The sequence below is a fragment of the Urtica dioica genome, chromosome 9 (assembly GCF_054948205.1).
Source record: "Urtica dioica subsp. dioica isolate 48M chromosome 9, U.dioica_male_clone48M_v1_H2, whole genome shotgun sequence".
NCBI classification, from domain to species: domain Eukaryota; kingdom Viridiplantae; phylum Streptophyta; class Magnoliopsida; order Rosales; family Urticaceae; genus Urtica; species Urtica dioica.
Genome location: NC_142764.1, coordinates 22977549 through 22995477, shown reverse-complemented (window position 1 = coordinate 22995477; position 17929 = coordinate 22977549). Strand labels below are relative to the sequence as shown.

At 35.3% G+C, this 17929-nt stretch overlaps 1 protein-coding gene across 1 annotated transcript; it reads left to right on the top strand.

The window, feature by feature from the left end:
- Positions 1–10267: 10267 nt before the first annotated feature.
- LOC149385900 (HAESA-like 1) lies at positions 10268–14065 on the top strand. The gene is made up of 2 exons (XM_089627462.1): positions 10268–13134; positions 13222–14065. Exons 1-2 carry the CDS (start codon positions 10542–10544, stop codon positions 13611–13613), a joined length of 2985 nt encoding a protein of 994 aa, XP_089483588.1. The 5' UTR covers positions 10268–10541; the 3' UTR covers positions 13614–14065.
- Positions 14066–17929: the final 3864 nt, after the last annotated feature.

Genomic DNA, 17929 nt, shown 5'->3' with positions numbered 1-17929 from the left:
CACGTAATTATGATAAAATCCCGTTCAAAATTAGAAAATAAATTTGGAAAACAAAAATACTGTATTAAATGCGTATTAAAGGAAAGGAAAGAAATCGGCTCTACCTGCACATATGTAAATTTACCATAATTAACAGAAATTAACAAAGCTACGGAGATCAACAAAAATTTACGAACATTTACACTGTATTTGCTTACACGGATATAATGTTCATTAAAGAAAAAAAACGCTCAATAACCAACTTTGCCAAATATAGATTTTTTTTTAAAATTCGAAATATAAACCGAATATAACAAATTCGGCTACAAAACCAAGTTTCAAAACGTGGGCTAGTATTTTTGAAACCAAACCAAGGGTAATATAGTAAATATCATCTTACATAAATATGACACGTCATCAAATTTGGCTAGATTCGAAAATTAAACGAAACGTTGACTAGATTACAATTGCAACGTTTGATGTGACTTAGATCGACTAATTTTTCTTTTTTTATTATTAAAAGATAGGTAAGGTATCCAAAAGTACAGACACCAGAGTAATGTATGATCTCAAGCTATGCAAGATTCAAACCAATAATAGCGCTATTGAATGAATCCAAATACTCAAAAATCATTAAAAAGTTATTAATTGTTGAAAGATCATCTAGTCCTCGTATAATATTTTTTATAGGTTCATCGTTCATACATAAGAGATTTATCTACTATTTATTTCTTATAATTGAGGGTCTACATTAAGAATGTAGTTAAAGCCTACTTATAAATTAATAGCACCATTATTTTGACATAGACATAAAATCAATTTAGAACCTTACATTAAAATTCTAGCTTAATTATTGAATAATTAAATAAAAATTAATTTAAATTATAACAAGATGCATTCGTCATATTTCAAGAGAGACTTAAGCGTGAATTGGGCTATATTTTTAATATATAAATAATTAGGGCTGATTTGAATTGAGATGAACCATTTAGCTATTTTATGCATTTTTTTAACCAAACTCACCTAGAATTATGCAAAACGATCCTTTTATCTTATTCTTTCATAAGGTTGTTGAATATTATGAATTAAAAGAATATTTCGTTGTTATACATGAATTTAAAACTCTTTTATCTTAAACTTCATTTTGAAATGAATTCCAAACTTCTTCGATACAAAACCGATCACATTCTTTTAAAATGAAAAGATTCATCTAGGCAAACCTTGTGACTGTTATATTTGGTGATTTATCAATTATTATAGATAGTATTAGAAAATCTAATTATATCCCCATTTAAATCCTAACATTTAGCTTATAGTGGAGGCATATAGCTTGTTTATACTCTCTCTCTCTCTCTCTCTCTCTCTCTCTCTCTCTCTCTCTCTCTCTCTCTCTCTCTCTCTCTTCTTAATTTTATTATGAGAAAATGTCACTTGTCTCCCATGTGTTTAAATGAAATACGGCGTATATTCTCACAATTTCTAGAAATATCTGAAATGTCCCTTAACATCAACTCTCTCTCTCTCTCTCTCTCTCTCTCTCTCTCTCTCTCTCTCTCTCTCTCTCTCTCTCTCTCTCTCTCTTCTTAATTTTATTATGAAAAAATGTCACTTGTCTCCCATGTGTTTAAACGAAATACGACGTATATTCTCACAATTTCTAGAAATATCTGAAATGTCCCTTAACATCACTATTGATATCAATTATATACCCTAAAACACGTCTACCTATCAATACCCTCTTTTTTTTTTTATAAAGATTTGTTAGACTTTATCGGATAAATATTTTTGTTAATTTGACCATACCCTTAATGAAATCACTCGTTTTATTTTCATTTTCTAAATAAAAAAAAAAACAAAATAGTTTAAAAAAAATCAAAATAAAATGAAGAACAAGCTACTCACAAAATTTGAAACCCAAAGTTCATATTCAACAATGACAATTCATTGAAAACCCAAAACATATGAATTAGTGTCTTTATGCAATTCTTAAATCATAGGATATAATATGAAATATTGTGGTAAAATAAAAAACTTTAGAACACAATGAGGAAAAATAACTGGAGCTTTAGAGAACTATGGACGACGAAGAAATGAAGAACAAATGCGTTTGACAAATTTTGTTATGTTTAGTTTATTTATTTTTAATGTTCTAACTCATCATTAGAAATTCATGGTAGAATGGTTTGTTCACTTTATTATTTAAAAAAAGGATCTAACACAATCTTTTAAAATGGGAGGATTTTGATAGCTTAACGCATTTTAGGGTATATAATTTTTTAGGTAAAAAAAAAGTTATATAGTTGATATAAATAATGATGTTAAAGAACACTTCAGATAGAAATGGGAATATACGCTACATTTCACTTGGAGAGGTGATATTTTCTCTTTTATCATCTATGCTATGAATTGGTCCTCTTTATTCTTTCCACTAACTTAAGTATTTATACGTTGTAAATAAAATTCACTATTATATTAGCTATTGCTTTATAAGATGTATTTTATATAGAAAATAATATACGAACTCGTGCTTTCTGAAAGATGGAGTAAAAAAAAATGATTATGCACTAAGTGTAATTCATGAAAATTTAAGGACTACAGTGTCATTTTAAAAGTATCTATTTATACACAATGTTCCCTGTTATTAATAGCGATAGTTATGTAGTTTATAAATATTCTACCAGACTTGCAAGTGTGATAAAATTGTATTAAAGCCAAGGTGTGGGTCTAGCGGTCTCTACTATTTTATTTATATTTCGTATATCATTAAATTTGGTTCAACTACCCGATTGCCATCGTTGTTTCAAACATTATGCCACGAAGATACTGATTATTTAAAGAGGTTTTTGAAATCTAAAATGTATAAATTCGGAACATAAATTCTCAACAACTAATAGTCTAACTTCAGTGCTCATTTAGAAATTTTGGTAGAAAAATGGCAACTTATAATTAATGGAAAATTATTGTTGGAACTACAATTCTGACGTCCCTTGTACAGCTTGCATGAAATTGGTGGTCATTATATACAGTATTTACATTTACCTATCTACTTTGATACACCTAAATAAATTTGAGAAATTTATAACTTATGAAAGTGACTACGCACAAGCATTCACTACGCCAACTTATTACTTTCATGCGTAACTTTGAAAATAAAATATTCAATACAATTCACTAGAGAGATACATGTAAAAATTTACAGTCATTCACTACGCCAACTTATTACTTTCATGCGTTACTCATAGAGACTAACTATACCAGTGAATTAATCTAACTTAAATTGCAAGTTGATCTCAAGGTGACTGAAAAGTGGTTTTTACAAGAAACTTAATTAATTAAAGGTTATAAAGCAGTAAAATCACGTGAATTTAAATATGAGTTATGCAAGGATTACGATTTTACCGAAACCATAACTAATATATCCTATCGACATATAATCCTATTAAAACAAGAGTGATTTAGCTAAGTGGCCAACTTAAATTATTAGATTTGCAAAAGAGTCAAAGTTTGTCTAAACTTAGTGAAATAGTCAAAATGTGCAATAATCACGTTTCAAAAAAAAATTGACACTTAGATTAATTTTTTTTAAGGTAATAAATTGTTTATAATAATCGTCAAAAATTTTAATTTTTGTGGCAACAAAAATTTGACTATGTAATATTGGTTTTTTTACTGATCATTTGAAACTTTGACTAGTTTGCTAATCAATTAGTTTAAAATGGCTATTTTGCATAATTTTTTCATAGAACAATCACAAACATTTAATAACAAGAATTCAAACTATTACACTATCGCTTATAATTTTCTACTAACCTAGATCAATAATGATGATTCGAATATGAGCACACAAATTTACTATCTCTCGAAAAGCAAACAATTTTTTTTTAGAATTTTAATAAAGATTAATCACTAGAAAATATTAAACACACTTCGAATCAAACGATTATATCACCTTAACGAATCCTCCAATCATTATTGATTTTCACCTATATCTTAACCCTATGAAATAGTTAGCCCATTATTGATTTTATTATCACAAATAAACAAAACATAATAGAGATCAAACAAAACAAGCAATTTAAAAAAAAAAAAAAAAAAAAAAAAAAAAAACTAAAAACGATGTTCAACATTAATAATCTTAAAGCAACAAAGTAAAGATAAAAGAAAATGAAGAACTAGTAAATTCAGTGAAAAGAGACTAGAGATCAAACAAAACAAGCAATTTAAAAAAAAAAAAAAAAAAAAAAAACTAAAAACGATGTTCAACATTAATAATCTTAAAGCAACAAAGTAAAGATAAAAGAAAATGAAGAACTAGTAAATTCAGTGAAAAGAGACTCGTCGAAAATCTTTTTTCTTGTCTTAAAGCTCTCAAACTATTATATGTTCCATGGTGAATTTCAGAGTAATTTAGCCATTTGGATGATCTAGTTGTCTAAATAATCGCTCCAAAAAAAATAAAAAAATAAAACTAATACATAAAAAAAATGTGACACTGTGGAGTGGAGGAGGGAACTGCGCAATAGTGGTCAAATGCTCAAGTGGAGTCTTGTCACTAGGTATAAGCTCGAAATCAAAATTTCACTATGAAAATCTAAAAAATCTTCTAAATATTTATTTGAGAACAAGCTAAAATTAAAAGTTTGGTAATGATAGATTCGTGTGTATAAATATAACTAGTAAGATATTAAATTTCAAGATTTACAATACAAAAAAAATATAAAAATTTCAAGTTTCAGCAGCGCTGGTTAAAATTTGAATGTCTTCTCAAGCCTAATTGTCTAAGAAAATTACAAAGCTATTGAAAGCTTTAAAGCGCGAAGAGTCCTCTAAAGTCCACATTCTGGTCAAATTTCTGTTCACTGTTTCAACTTTCATGATTTTACCTAATTTTGGCTCTATTCGACTTATTTCTTGGGTGAGTATTAATGTGTATTTAAAACTGAGATCTCGACTCTCGTCTCTCGTCTGTGTAAAGTAATTGCAGGTTTATATATCTTTTTAATTCCTGGATTAATTCTGGTACGCTTACGCAGGGCTCAGATTCCCAAAGCCTTTGACAGTATATATATATATATATATATATATATATATATATATATATATATATTTACCTGCTAATGCATTGTCCCTGATGTCATTTCTTTTTCAACTTCGAAAGATTAATTTTTTATTATTCGTTCAAGTGAATATTTTGAGCTCAATAGCCTCAATTTGATGATCACATGCGTGCTCAAAGGAATTGGTACAAGAATCTCTGTACACGAGTCTAATCTAATCCATTCGGACAAGACCAGCCAAGGAAATACGTATCGAATCTTCTGACAGTCTGCAAATTGTCGCCTAATGCAATTTTGCATATATAAAAATGTACTTACTCGAATTTGTTTGCATGAAAATAAAACTTGACATGCATAATGAGCTTTCGAGAACTAAACTAAACAATGCGGAGACAGAGATCAACCCGTCAGCAGCTCAAAGGCAGAAGCGTGTGTGATACATATAATATATACATAGAGGCATATATATAATATATATATCTAATATAGCATAGTAGTTTGATTTTCTCCATTACTCTAAATTTGAGAAGAAAAAAAAATTTCTAGAGAGCACACATTTATAACAACAAATGTATGCAATTACCAAATCAACGCTTTATTTTCTATCCGACTCATTTAAGATTTTACCCAAAATATACAATGTTGCAAGATTTTACCCAAAATATACAATGTAGTAAGATTTTACCAAAATATACAATATTGTAAGATTTTACCCAAGATATACTATGTTTTAAATTTTAAAGCAAAATAGCCAACATTTAACGTTCTCAATAAAAATAATAATAAAAATAACTTTAAAGCTATCGATTGCACAATATACAAAATTACGTAGTTGCACATTTAAAATTCTAATGTGAACCGTACAATTCGCAAGTCAAACTATCAAAGCTCAAAGAATAGTGAGAGTAAAAAAAAAATAATAATAATAATAATAATTGTTAGAGGAGCTGAGTCTTCTCGGGAATACGCCAAAAAGATCACAAAAATGCACGCCTGAGAGACACACCGTAAAAGGGCACAATAATAGTGTTTGAGATTAATTACTTGTTAATTATTATTACTATTTTTGTTCGAAATTATTATTACTATTTGTGAGAGTATTAAAGAGAATAGAAATCTCCAAAATTAATCTCGACCGTCGAGTGGACAAGACGACACCATGATACGTGACAGTAACACAAAACAAAAGTATGTACAGACAAGACGGTTAACGTAGATGGTCTCGGTCCCTTTTTTTTTTTTTTTTTTGGAACACTCTCGTGTCAATTGTCTCAATACTTTCAACTTTCAAAGTCTATGTATCGTCTTATTTGGACAATTTTTTTTTTTTTTTTTTTGAGAAATTGATTCATTTGTCACCGATTTCATAATATTTTCTCAATTTTCACCAAAACATTAATTTTTTCCAAAATGCTACCGAGATGTCAACAATGTTGACATCTCATCGTGAAAGACAAAAATAAATGTCAACATTGTTGACATAGATGGTGGCATTTTAGTAAAAATTAGTGTTTTGGTAGAAAGTGATAAAATGTTATGAAATTAGTGATAAATTGGACAATTTCTCCTTTTTTTTCTTCTTTAGTTTTACAAAGCTTAATTATACTTTAACTCGCATGTTCGTCTATGTCGTATGTTAGTCTTTGCCATTTGACTCCAAATTTTGGGAGTACTATCCAGACAAAAAAATTATTTAAGGATATAGACTCCGAATTTCTTGTTAACACATCATTGCCAATTATCAAGGAAACCATGCCACAAGAATCAACAATTTTTATTGATCACGACTCAAAACCTGTGTAAATTAAATCGTCGATACTGATTATTGCACTTATACGATCAAAATTGTGGAGAAATAATTTCAAATATAATGAGGAGAAATTAATTTACAATATAATATATTGAAAGAGTTCCTCTTAAATATGTTATGATTTTAGTTTAAGCAACATCTTTGCTAAAGTTTACTCTATTTCAAAGCTTAAATGACTGCGCAGACACATATATCCTATCGATATACCACTTTTCGCACATTTGTAAGTGCACTTTGAACATCTTTCAAGATATGCTATAAATATTACAAAAATACAACAGATATACTGTAACTATTGCACATATACTCATTTGTCAACAATTTCATAACATTTTCTCAATTTTCACCAAAAGACTAATTTGACCAAAAATACCACCATCTATGTCGACAATATTGACATCTATTTTTGTCATTCACTATTAAATGTCAACATTGTTGACATAAACGTCAACATTATTGACATAGATAGTGACATTTTGGGCCAAATTAGTCTTTTGGTAAAAAGTGAGAAAATATTATGAAATTTGTGACAAATGAGGCGATTTCTCTTTTTTTTCGTTACTTTACTCATGGATAATTTATATTCATCATAATTCTAATATTTTTATGATTAATTACATGATGTTTCCTCTCTACTCATGAAGTTTTGTAGAGGAAGGGGGCACATGTAAGTCCAAGTCAATAACAACGACATGCGTGCATTGCCGCAGCCGTCTAGCCATTGGGTCGTGCCATGCCAAGCCGTAGCAGACTTGAGTTTGGGCTTGTTTATAGTAATCTTATTTTTTATAATTTAAAGTTTCACTTCCAATAATTGTTCTCCAAAATTATACTTTTCCAAGTAACGTTTGAAATCAAACAAAAAGCATAACCGAGCCATGAATGCTATGGTTGTGCATGGTTTGAATCCGGAGGAGATCCAAACGGAGCTGAGCATTAGTGGACAAAGCTGATCATGTGGAACCCGAAAAAAGAGATCTTTTGGTCTCGTCTCACATTTTACGGGAAATGTGACTCTGGAACCGTAAAAAATAGTACCGAAAAATTTCGAAACTATTTTCTACGGTACTGAAAATTTTCGTTACAATATTTTTCGCGGTTCCATGATTTTCATATTTCTCATATTATTTTTTTTCCCTTTTACTTTAATCATGAGTGCAATTTTAAAAAAAAAAACTCATATTTTCAATTAGAAAAATAAAACTAAAAAAAATGATACTAAACTTTCATTTATTTAAATTTTTTTATTTATTATAAAAAATTAAAAAAAATATTAGTCAATGAAAACTTCATTCTTGATTCTAAAGCAACAACTGGAGTGGGAGAGTCAGAGTCGAAAAGAGGATTCCTCACCCCATAATCCATTTAATCTTACAAAAATTCACTTCAACGCCACAAATCCTACCATTTTCGATATGGTGTTAAACGGGGATCCCAGTTCCGTCCAATTTTTCGGATGGTTATGAGTTAAAAGTCGTGTTACAACATTTCATAACATGATTTTTTCTCATTTCTCATGTGATACCAATAATATGGTAAATGAGATCCCGCGGGATCCCATATGGCCAACTTTATTAGTGGACATTAGATTAGTAATAAATGTCTCGTCTAATGTTACAATTAATTTTTAACTAACCAGATGACGTGCTATCGATTGAAAGGGTGATATTCTCATCGGGACACACACCGCATATTCTCTCTGAATATTTCTCTCCTCCCAAAATTGGTTACCATTTTTTCTTGTATCATAGGTTTGACTTATCGAAGAAATTATGTTGGTGCAAAGCTCTTCTCATCCGTCATTGTATCATATGAGGCAATTGAATGTCGTTTTTCCATTATCTGTGAGAAAGCTAAGACTGTCAAACAATCCTCGACATTCTTTTCTTTCTCTCCTTTTTAATCCCGTGTGCAAGATTTATTATTGTTTATTTATTTATCGGCATTCTTTTTCTTGCCACCATTTTCAAGATATTATATAATTTTCCTCTCTTTTTGCAAGTTAATATAATTATTCCCTCAAAAAGATATTATTTACACTGATGTTTATAATAAACTAAATATCATTAATTGATTATACGTAAATATGATATATTAGATATTATTCATACTAATTTATTTGTTGCCAAAATGAGAGAGATGATGAGTTGTTTCATTGGATTTATCCGGTTCACTTAGATAAGAAAAAAAAATCATAAACACGGATCCCGTGATAGCTCGGGAGGTTACAAATCTTGAAATTAATGTCGACCAAGTGTTGAACGAAGAAGTGTGCCCATCACCCCCCCTTACGTCGAGTGACTCCAAATCATTTCCATTCTTTAGATGGTAATGATGATCAATGCGGTGAAGTACGTGTTGGCGGATCTACTGATGTTGGATCTCAATACCGCGGGAGTGGTGGATATGACGCTATGGCTCCATGCAGCGATGGTGGTGGATACGTATCACCATCGGATAAAGACTATGAAATCAAAAACATCAGCCTAAAAAAATACGCGAATTACTAGAAAAATTAGATGTGCGGCGCGACTGCAACAAACAATATTTTAATCAGTCATCTATTTATTTTCCCATTAATTGCATCAAACTTCACTTGTTAAAATAGAAGTGAAAGAGAGCAAAATTATAAATAGATGAATATGTTTAGATTTATGAGTATTTTTGTAGAATAAAAGTATCTGCATAAAATTTTAAATTTACAATTGATGTTAAGAAAATAAATTGACGTATTAACGCGTAAAAAATTAAAAGTATTAAATTTATAATAGGTTAGATATTGGTTAAAAATTGTTATAAGATACAGTAACATTTTTGTTGCTGTAGTTGTTGGCTCATTGGTCTTTTATCAAAGACATTTTGATAGAAATTTAAAAGAATTTGACTCGGTAGTTGACTTTCTGGAAGAAAATTCACATATTTTTCCAACATTGCCTTAATTTGGAACTTAAAAAAGTTCACTTTTGCTAAAAATAAGAAAGTAGTTCAATAGAGATATCTTGCGTTCGACTCATGATCCGACATTTATTTCACACTGATTCTATTTTAAGGATAAGCTGAGTTTGACATTGCTTTTTTATTTAGACTATTTCTTACGTTTTTAATAACTGTGAACTGTTATTAATTAAAAAAAAACCGTGAACTGAAAAAAAAATGAGATTTAGTTGTTTCTTTTTCTCTAATTGATTCTAACGCACATTGAAGACCTTCATATATTTTTGGACATTTATATGATAAATAATCATTAATAGATGGCCACATTACTCAAGTTCCTTAACCACTCTTCATTAATTTGGTGACAAAATCATATAATGCCTTTATTTTTTGTGCAAAAAATCTCCTGCAAAAATTAAAAAAATAAATAATCATTCACTTCAAGGACATCATCACACAGTATTAATTATCAACCCGAACAATCTCGCATATATAATAAGATCGTCGGCTTTCACTATCCCAAATAAAGAAATAAAAGAAGAAAAAAAAAATAGACCTCGAAAAAAAAAAGAAGAGCTCTTTCACTCTCTCTCTCTCTCCAAAATGCAGCAGAAACAGCAACAACAAGAAGAACAACGAGAAACAGAGCATCATTTCTCGTAATAACAATTCCCTCTATTTTCTCATCTCACACAGATACAATAAAACCTGTATCAACGAAATACCCAAAAAGAACGAAGAAGAAAGGCCACAAAAGAGAAATGGTTCGTTGCTACATCCTTTTCTTCTTCTTCTTCTTCGTGACGTGTCATTCCTTGAACCAGGACGGTTTGTACCTTCAGCGAGTCAAGAACTCACTCGACGACCCTGACTCGTCGCTGTCCACGTGGAACCCCCGGGACGCCACGCCGTGCCGGTGGTCCGGCGTCGCATGCGATCCCTCCTCCGCCGCCGTCGTCTCCGTCGACCTGACCAGTTTCAACCTCGCCGGGAATTTCCCGGTGGCTCTCTGCCGACTTACCGGACTCACCTTTCTCTCTCTCTTCAACAACTCAATCAACTCAACCCTGCCGCCGGACCTCGCCGCCTGCCGATCCCTCCGCCACCTCGACCTCGCTCAGAACTACCTCACCGGTTTCCTTCCCGCCGATGTCGCCGACTTACCGGAGCTCCGGTACCTCGACCTGACCGGGAACAATTTCTCCGGAGACATTCCGGCTTCCTACGGCCGGTTCCCCAAGCTGGAGGTTCTCTCTCTCGTCCAAAACCTCATCGACGGTCCAATCCCGGCATTTCTCGGTAATGTCACGACTCTGAAGATGCTCAACCTTTCGTACAATCCTTTCGCTCCAGGGAAGATCCCCGAGGAGTTTGGAAACCTAATAAACCTCGAGGTTCTCTGGCTCACGGATTGTGGCTTGATCGGCGTGATTCCCGACTCGATTGGCCGGCTTCAGAGGCTTAGGGATTTGGATTTGGCGATCAATAATCTCCACGGTTCGATTCCGGCGTCGATTGCGGGCTTGACCAGCGTTGTTCAGATTGAGCTTTACAACAATTCGCTCTCCGGCGAGTTTCCGCCGGGGATGGGGAATCTCAAGGCGCTGCGGCTTCTCGACGTTTCGATGAACCAGATGACCGGAGCTATCCCCGCCGAGCTCTGCGCGATTCCGTTGGAGAGTCTAAATCTCTACGAGAACAGGTTTGAGGGGACTTTTCCGGAGACCATCGCCGACTCGCCGAATCTGTACGAGCTCAGGCTGTTCAAGAACTTTTTCTCCGGCAAGCTTCCGGAGAAGCTAGGGAGGAACTCGCCGCTCCGGTGGCTCGATGTCTCGACGAACAACTTCTCCGGCGAGATACCTCCGGGTCTCTGCGACAAGGGGGAGCTCGAGGACCTCCTGATCATTTACAACTGGTTCTCCGGCGAGATTCCGGCGAGCCTCGGAGACTGCGGCAGCCTGACGAGGGTGAGGATGGGGCACAACAAGCTCACCGGCGAGGTTCCGGCGGGGCTGTGGGGGCTCCCTCAGGTCTACCTTCTCGAGCTCGTATCGAACTCGCTCTCCGGCCCCGTGGCCAAGTCCATCGCCGGAGCCACGAGCTTGTCTCTCCTCTTGCTCTCGCGGAACAACTTCTCCGGCGAGATCCCTGAGCAGATTGGGTGGATAGGGAACCTCGTCGAATTCTCCGCCGCCGACAACAGCCTCTCCGGAGCCCTCCCCAACGCCATAGCCAGCCTCGCCCAGCTCTCGACCCTCGACCTCCACGGCAATCGCCTCTCCGGGGAGCTCCCGAGCCGCATCGGATCCCTTAAGAAGCTCAACGAGCTCAACCTCGCAAACAACAGACTCACCGGAAGAATCCCCGTGGAGATCGGAAAGCTCTCGGTCCTCAACTACCTCGACCTCTCCGGGAACGAATTCACCGGCGGAGTCCCGGTCTCCCTCCAGAACCTGAGGCTGAACCTCCTCAACCTCTCCAACAACGACCTCTCCGGCGACATCCCGTCGTCCTTATCCAAAGATATCTACAAGTCGAGCTTCATCGGCAACCCGGGACTCTGCCGGAGCATGAAGGGTCTCTGCAAAGAAGAATCGACCGGGTCCAAGGCCACCCCGGGCTTCGTCTGGGCTCTCCGGAGCATGTTCGCTCTAGCGAGCCTCGTGTTCGTGATCGGAGTGATCTTGTTCTACTTCAAGTACCGGAGCTTCAAGACGGCCCGCCGAGCCGAGGAGCGCTCGAAGTGGACGCTCATGTCGTTCCACAAGCTCGGGTTCAGCGAGTACGAGATCCTCGACAGCCTCGACGAGGACAACGTGATCGGCTCCGGGGCCTCGGGGAAGGTCTACAAGGTCGTCCTGGCGAGCGGAGAAGCCGTGGCGGTGAAGAAGCTGTGGGGCCTCGGCGGGCCCAAGGAGGAGAGCGACCCGGAGTCGGGCCGGAGCCAAGACGGGGGATTCGAGGCCGAGGTCGAGACTCTGGGGAAGATCAGGCACAAGAACATCGTCAAGCTCTGGTGTTGCTGCACAAACAGGGACTGCAAGCTATTGGTGTACGAGTACATGCCCAACGGAAGCCTCGGAGATCTCCTCCACGGCACCAAAGGAGGCCTCTTGGAGTGGCCCACAAGGTTCAAGATCGCCGTCGATTCCGCCGAAGGCCTTTCCTATCTTCACCACGATTGCGTCCCCGCGATCGTCCACCGGGACGTCAAGTCCAACAACATCTTGTTGGACAGCGATTTCGGAGCCAGGGTGGCGGATTTCGGGGTCGCAAAGGTCATTGATTTGTCCGCCAAAGGGCCTAAATCCATGTCCGTCATCGCCGGCTCATGCGGCTATATCGCCCCCGGTAAGTTTGGATAAATTTTCTTGAGTAGCAAAACGTTTTAGGGGTATGTATTTTTTTTTGTTTTATCTGATATATTTGGTTATTCAGAATATGCGTATACTCTGCGAGTGAACGAGAAGAGCGATATCTACAGCTTCGGAGTGGTTCTCCTGGAATTGGTCTCGGGGAGGCTTCCGGTGGACGTGGAGTTCGGGGAGAAGGATTTGGTGAAGTGGGTTTGCACGACGCTGGACCAGAAAGGCGTTGACCATGTCATTGACCCGAGGCTTGACTCGTGTTACAAGGAGGAGATTTGCAAGGTGATCAACATCGCTCTGCTCTGCACGAGCCCTCTTCCGATCAACCGTCCGTCCATGAGACGGGTCGTGAAGCTTCTCCAAGAAGTCGGGACCGAGATCCACCTCAAATCCTTCAGCAAGGACGGTAAATTGTCCCCGTATTACTACGAAGACGCGTCCGATCACGGCAGTGTAGTTTGAGCTTTGGTCATATTTTATATATTTTCTTTTTCAAAAGTTTGAATTTTGCCCCCAAATTTATTACCAATGCAAGTCGGGTTAATTAGTGCCACTTTTTTTTTTGGATGTATTGGGGGGTTGATGAAAAGATTATTTTAGTCCTCAGGCTCACTACTAGTACTAGAGTGAGAAGTGAAAAAGAAAGGGGTGCAAAAGAAAAAAGAAAAAGAAAAAAGGGGTTGATGATAGTGATACAACGTAAATTACAACCCAAGTAATGAGTGGCTTAAGGAAACAATGCCTGCAATGCGCATTAAGAGCAATCTCAGGAAGAAATCTCTAGTTGTTTTTATTATGAGCTCAGCGACTTTTTTAAAATTTGCTCTCTCCATATATATGATGTAATTTTTTCTTGTTATCTCTTTCTTTAGATATATAATGAAAAGAAAAGAAAAGAAAAAAAAAAGAGATTCCATTGATGCGCCTTTACTCTTTCCCAATGATATATTGTGGGGACATTTTTAGATGTAACAGAAGCTAATACGTATTTGACTATCTTCTGTGTGATGTACATGTAACGTACTCGTAATGCTACACGTTACATCATCACCATTTACCTTAGGACGAGACATTTAAAATATAAAGACGCCGTATGCTCCAAGGCCAAACAATATTAATTACATTACAGAGGTGACGTGTGACAACTCATCCATATGGATGTAAATACAGTTACTTATCAACAAGGGTGAGAAATAGTAACTTCCATTCCATGGCTATAATAATATAGAAAGAGTGAGCAGGGATATTTATTTGCAGAACTGTAGATTTGTTCATACTATGACAGCTGTATATAATGATGAAGCAATAAGTGTTGCATTAGTTTAGTTGAGTAACTTGAGTGTTTGGTCATTTTGTGATCCAAATGAAAAGTAAATTGCCCTTTCCAGACCTCCCTCTATTTGTGCTGCCAATTTGATTTGTTTTTCTTACACTTCATGGGGTCCTATTTGGCTGAATAATAATAGTACACTATTTTTTCTTCTCATTGGGACTTGTATGTTGGGCTGGCTTACATACATATGGGGTCTCAAAGACAGAGAGGACTTGGACTTTTTTTTGAAAGATGAGTTGTTTTTGTTCTCAAGTACTTGGGTTTATAACAGAAAAGAGAGGCAAATAATTGAAGGTTTTAACTCAGGTGTAGGTGTAGCAGAGCCTCATTGAGCATTCCCTTAATTAGGAAATTAAAAAAAATTGAGCGAGTGCTTGAATTAAGGTTCTTAGTAATGGAGCACATTGAATTCTAGAGTGGGGACAATAGTGACATTACTTACTCGCAAATTGTTTTTTTTGTGTGTGAGAGTGTGGGTAGGTGTGAGCAGTGAAAACAGTGATCTTAGGCAAAGACACACAAACGCAAGAGAGACCATATTTCACTCTCAAACTTTTATTGCACACAATAACTGTGCAGAACAAACCCTCCTCTCTTTCACTGGACCAGTTTGGGAATTCGAATTCTTTTGCATTCAGCTATCTATTCTATTTATGTGCATAAATCTGATCCAGTGTCACGCACATTGCATGGTTATATTAATGGCTGAGGCTCTAGTTTTTGGGCTGTTTTTCCCCGAGGCTTTACACTATTCTATTATATTTTATTCCCAATACCGGCCTACATGGACTTCGTACACAAGATTTGAGCTCTTAAAACTAAGAATGTAGCTTTGTTAAAGAAATAAACTTTGTAGTTCATACCCATCCATTCCCTGTGTTGCAAGTAACTGCAGTTATTGTGGGCCATTAAAACTCCACCCTATAAACCTAAATACCCTATTGTGATTGGGCTTCCTTACCTAGAATTGGAATTCTTAATGAGAGCTTGATTTGGCTAAAATATAACTAATCACACCAAATGAGTTTATTTGGTTTCTAGCTTGCTCTGGCCTGCACGACGTTCGTATATACGACGTTCATATATTCACAGTTAGATCAAATCATGGGATCAAACTCATTGTGTCCAATTAAAGGTTATTCATAAGGATAGTCGAATTTTCGACAAAGAGAAGTCGACGACCACCACCACCACCATCTGCAGAGCGACAGTCTTTTCGGGGCCGCCAAAATGACCCCATTCTCATTGTGATTCCAATGACCTTTTTAGAGATCGTGACATTTCAAGTTTACCCTTCATAGTCACGAATCCTCTCGAGAACGCCAAAAAATCGATGTTAACGACCTCAACGGTGAACTTGGCATTGAGTTGGTCTCTTGCATCGCCACGTCGGCTCCAGTGTTATCCAAACAACAACGAAGTTAGCATGATGTAATCCATGCCCAAAGTTGTATGCAAAGCGAAATTCAAAACATATTTATTGGTAAAAAAAAATTGTATTTAAAAGATTTTTATATGATTTCTTTTGTGTATTGTATCAACTAAGCATATAAAGAGAACTAACAGATTCATACAATGATATATGAATAAATAGAAGACCTCTCTAGCTAATTAAATCAATTAAACATTTGATTAGCGAGAAAGTTGGACCTAGCTATTATTTCATAAGTAGCCATAAATCTTATGAATATGGAAAGAAAAAAAAAAAAAATACCCATCAATAAATAAGAATAAGAAATAAGTGACAAAACCCCAAAATAACACATAGAAGTTTAATTTGTAGTTCTCTATCTTCTGAATTTCAAAATTTTTTGAAATCACGAAATTTTTTCAACAAAAATTAAAAAACACCTTCAAATGAGATTTGTAAACAACTAGTCTATTTATGAAGGGGACTTTTAAATTATAGCCCAACTATCCATTTATTTAGGAAAATAACCCATATTTCTCATACTTCCAAAATTGTCATTGGTTTCATAAAACTTTGTTCTTATTTGTTTGTTAATTCCAAATTTTTTCCAGTTATTCATCCCCAAATTTGAATCATGGAATCGTTCACCAAATCGGAGACATGTATTTTGCTTTTTTGAATGGTAAATAATATTTACTATCGAATGGCCGGACTGTAAATATTATTTACCATTAAAATTATCCTGCGATTTGCATCCAGGATATTCGACGACTTATTTGGAATAGATGTTTAGGATCGTCGATTTCATAGATGTTCTTCTATTGTTCTTATATTATTTGTTTGTCTAGGTTAGTCATTTAATCCTTCTTAGGTTATGTTTGTCTAGTGTAGGTGTTTAAATTCTTTGGTTTCATAAAACTTCGTTCTTATTTGTTTGTTAATTCCAAAGTTTTTCCAGTTATTCATCATCGGATTTGAATCATGGAATCGTTTGCCAAATTGGAGACAAGTATTTTGCTTTTTCGAATGGTAAATAATATTTACTATCGAATGGCCAGACTGTAAATATTATTTACCATTAAAGTTTCAGAGTTTCGGTTATGGTGTTCTATGGGTTAATCGAATTGGAAATAATATTTACCATATTTTATAGTTAATCTAACAAAGAATTGATCGGAGATACGGGCTAGGGTTTCGATTATGGTGTTCTATGAGTTAATCGAATTGAAAATAATATTTACTTACCATTTTTTTCAAGTATGAGAATGGAGACGTCTACATCGGCTTCGGAAGTGGCAAAATCAGAAAATTTGTGGCGGAAAAGGAGGTCGGAGGTAATATCGGAGGATTGAAGTATTCGAAATCGACGGAGAGTTCGGAGGCAATATCGGAGGATTGAAGGATTCGGAGTCGGATGCGAAAATTTTGGTGTATATTTGATGAGGGGTAAGATAGGAATATAATATTGTTTGGTAGTGGATCGAGCTAGTTACCTAATTTAAGTGATAGTTGGGCTAGAATTTTTTAAAAAATAGCTAATTTGGGCTAGATACCTAGCCAACCCTTAAAAAAAATATTTGATATTCTCTTAAACTTTACTGAAACGAATTTGTAGAAGTTAATATCTAAAGATATTACCGGTTAATATCGTACAAACTTGATTTCGATTGCGGGCATAGTGAACTCTAATAAACAAGAATAGCATTTTCGAGAAAACTTTAATAAGTCTCTCTCTCTCTCTCTCTCATAATTGTTTTAAAGCGTTTGCTAAAAAAATTGAGTTTCTTTTCCATTTATTTATTTCTAAGTCATATATAACTAATACTCGGTAGTAATTGTTAATAAATTTTTGGGTTTTTTTCTTTTCTAAATTGCGTATAGTTACTAATCGGTAATAATATTTAATATGTCGGTCTTTAATAAATTGTTAGAATGTTTTTACTGTTTTTCACGATTTTTGTGCAGTTTTCTATCATCGTGTCAATTAATCATAAAGCTTGAAATGGAATTTTAATCCTTGAATAAGAAGATTAA

Coding starts and splice junctions, on each gene's coding strand:
- LOC149385900 (XM_089627462.1), top strand. CDS start 10,542: ATGGTTCGTTGCTACATCCTTTTCTTCTTCTTCTTCTTCGTGACGTGT. Junction 13,135..13,221: donor ATGCGGCTATATCGCCCCCG/GTAAGTTTGGAT, acceptor TTGGTTATTCAG/AATATGCGTATACTCTGCGA.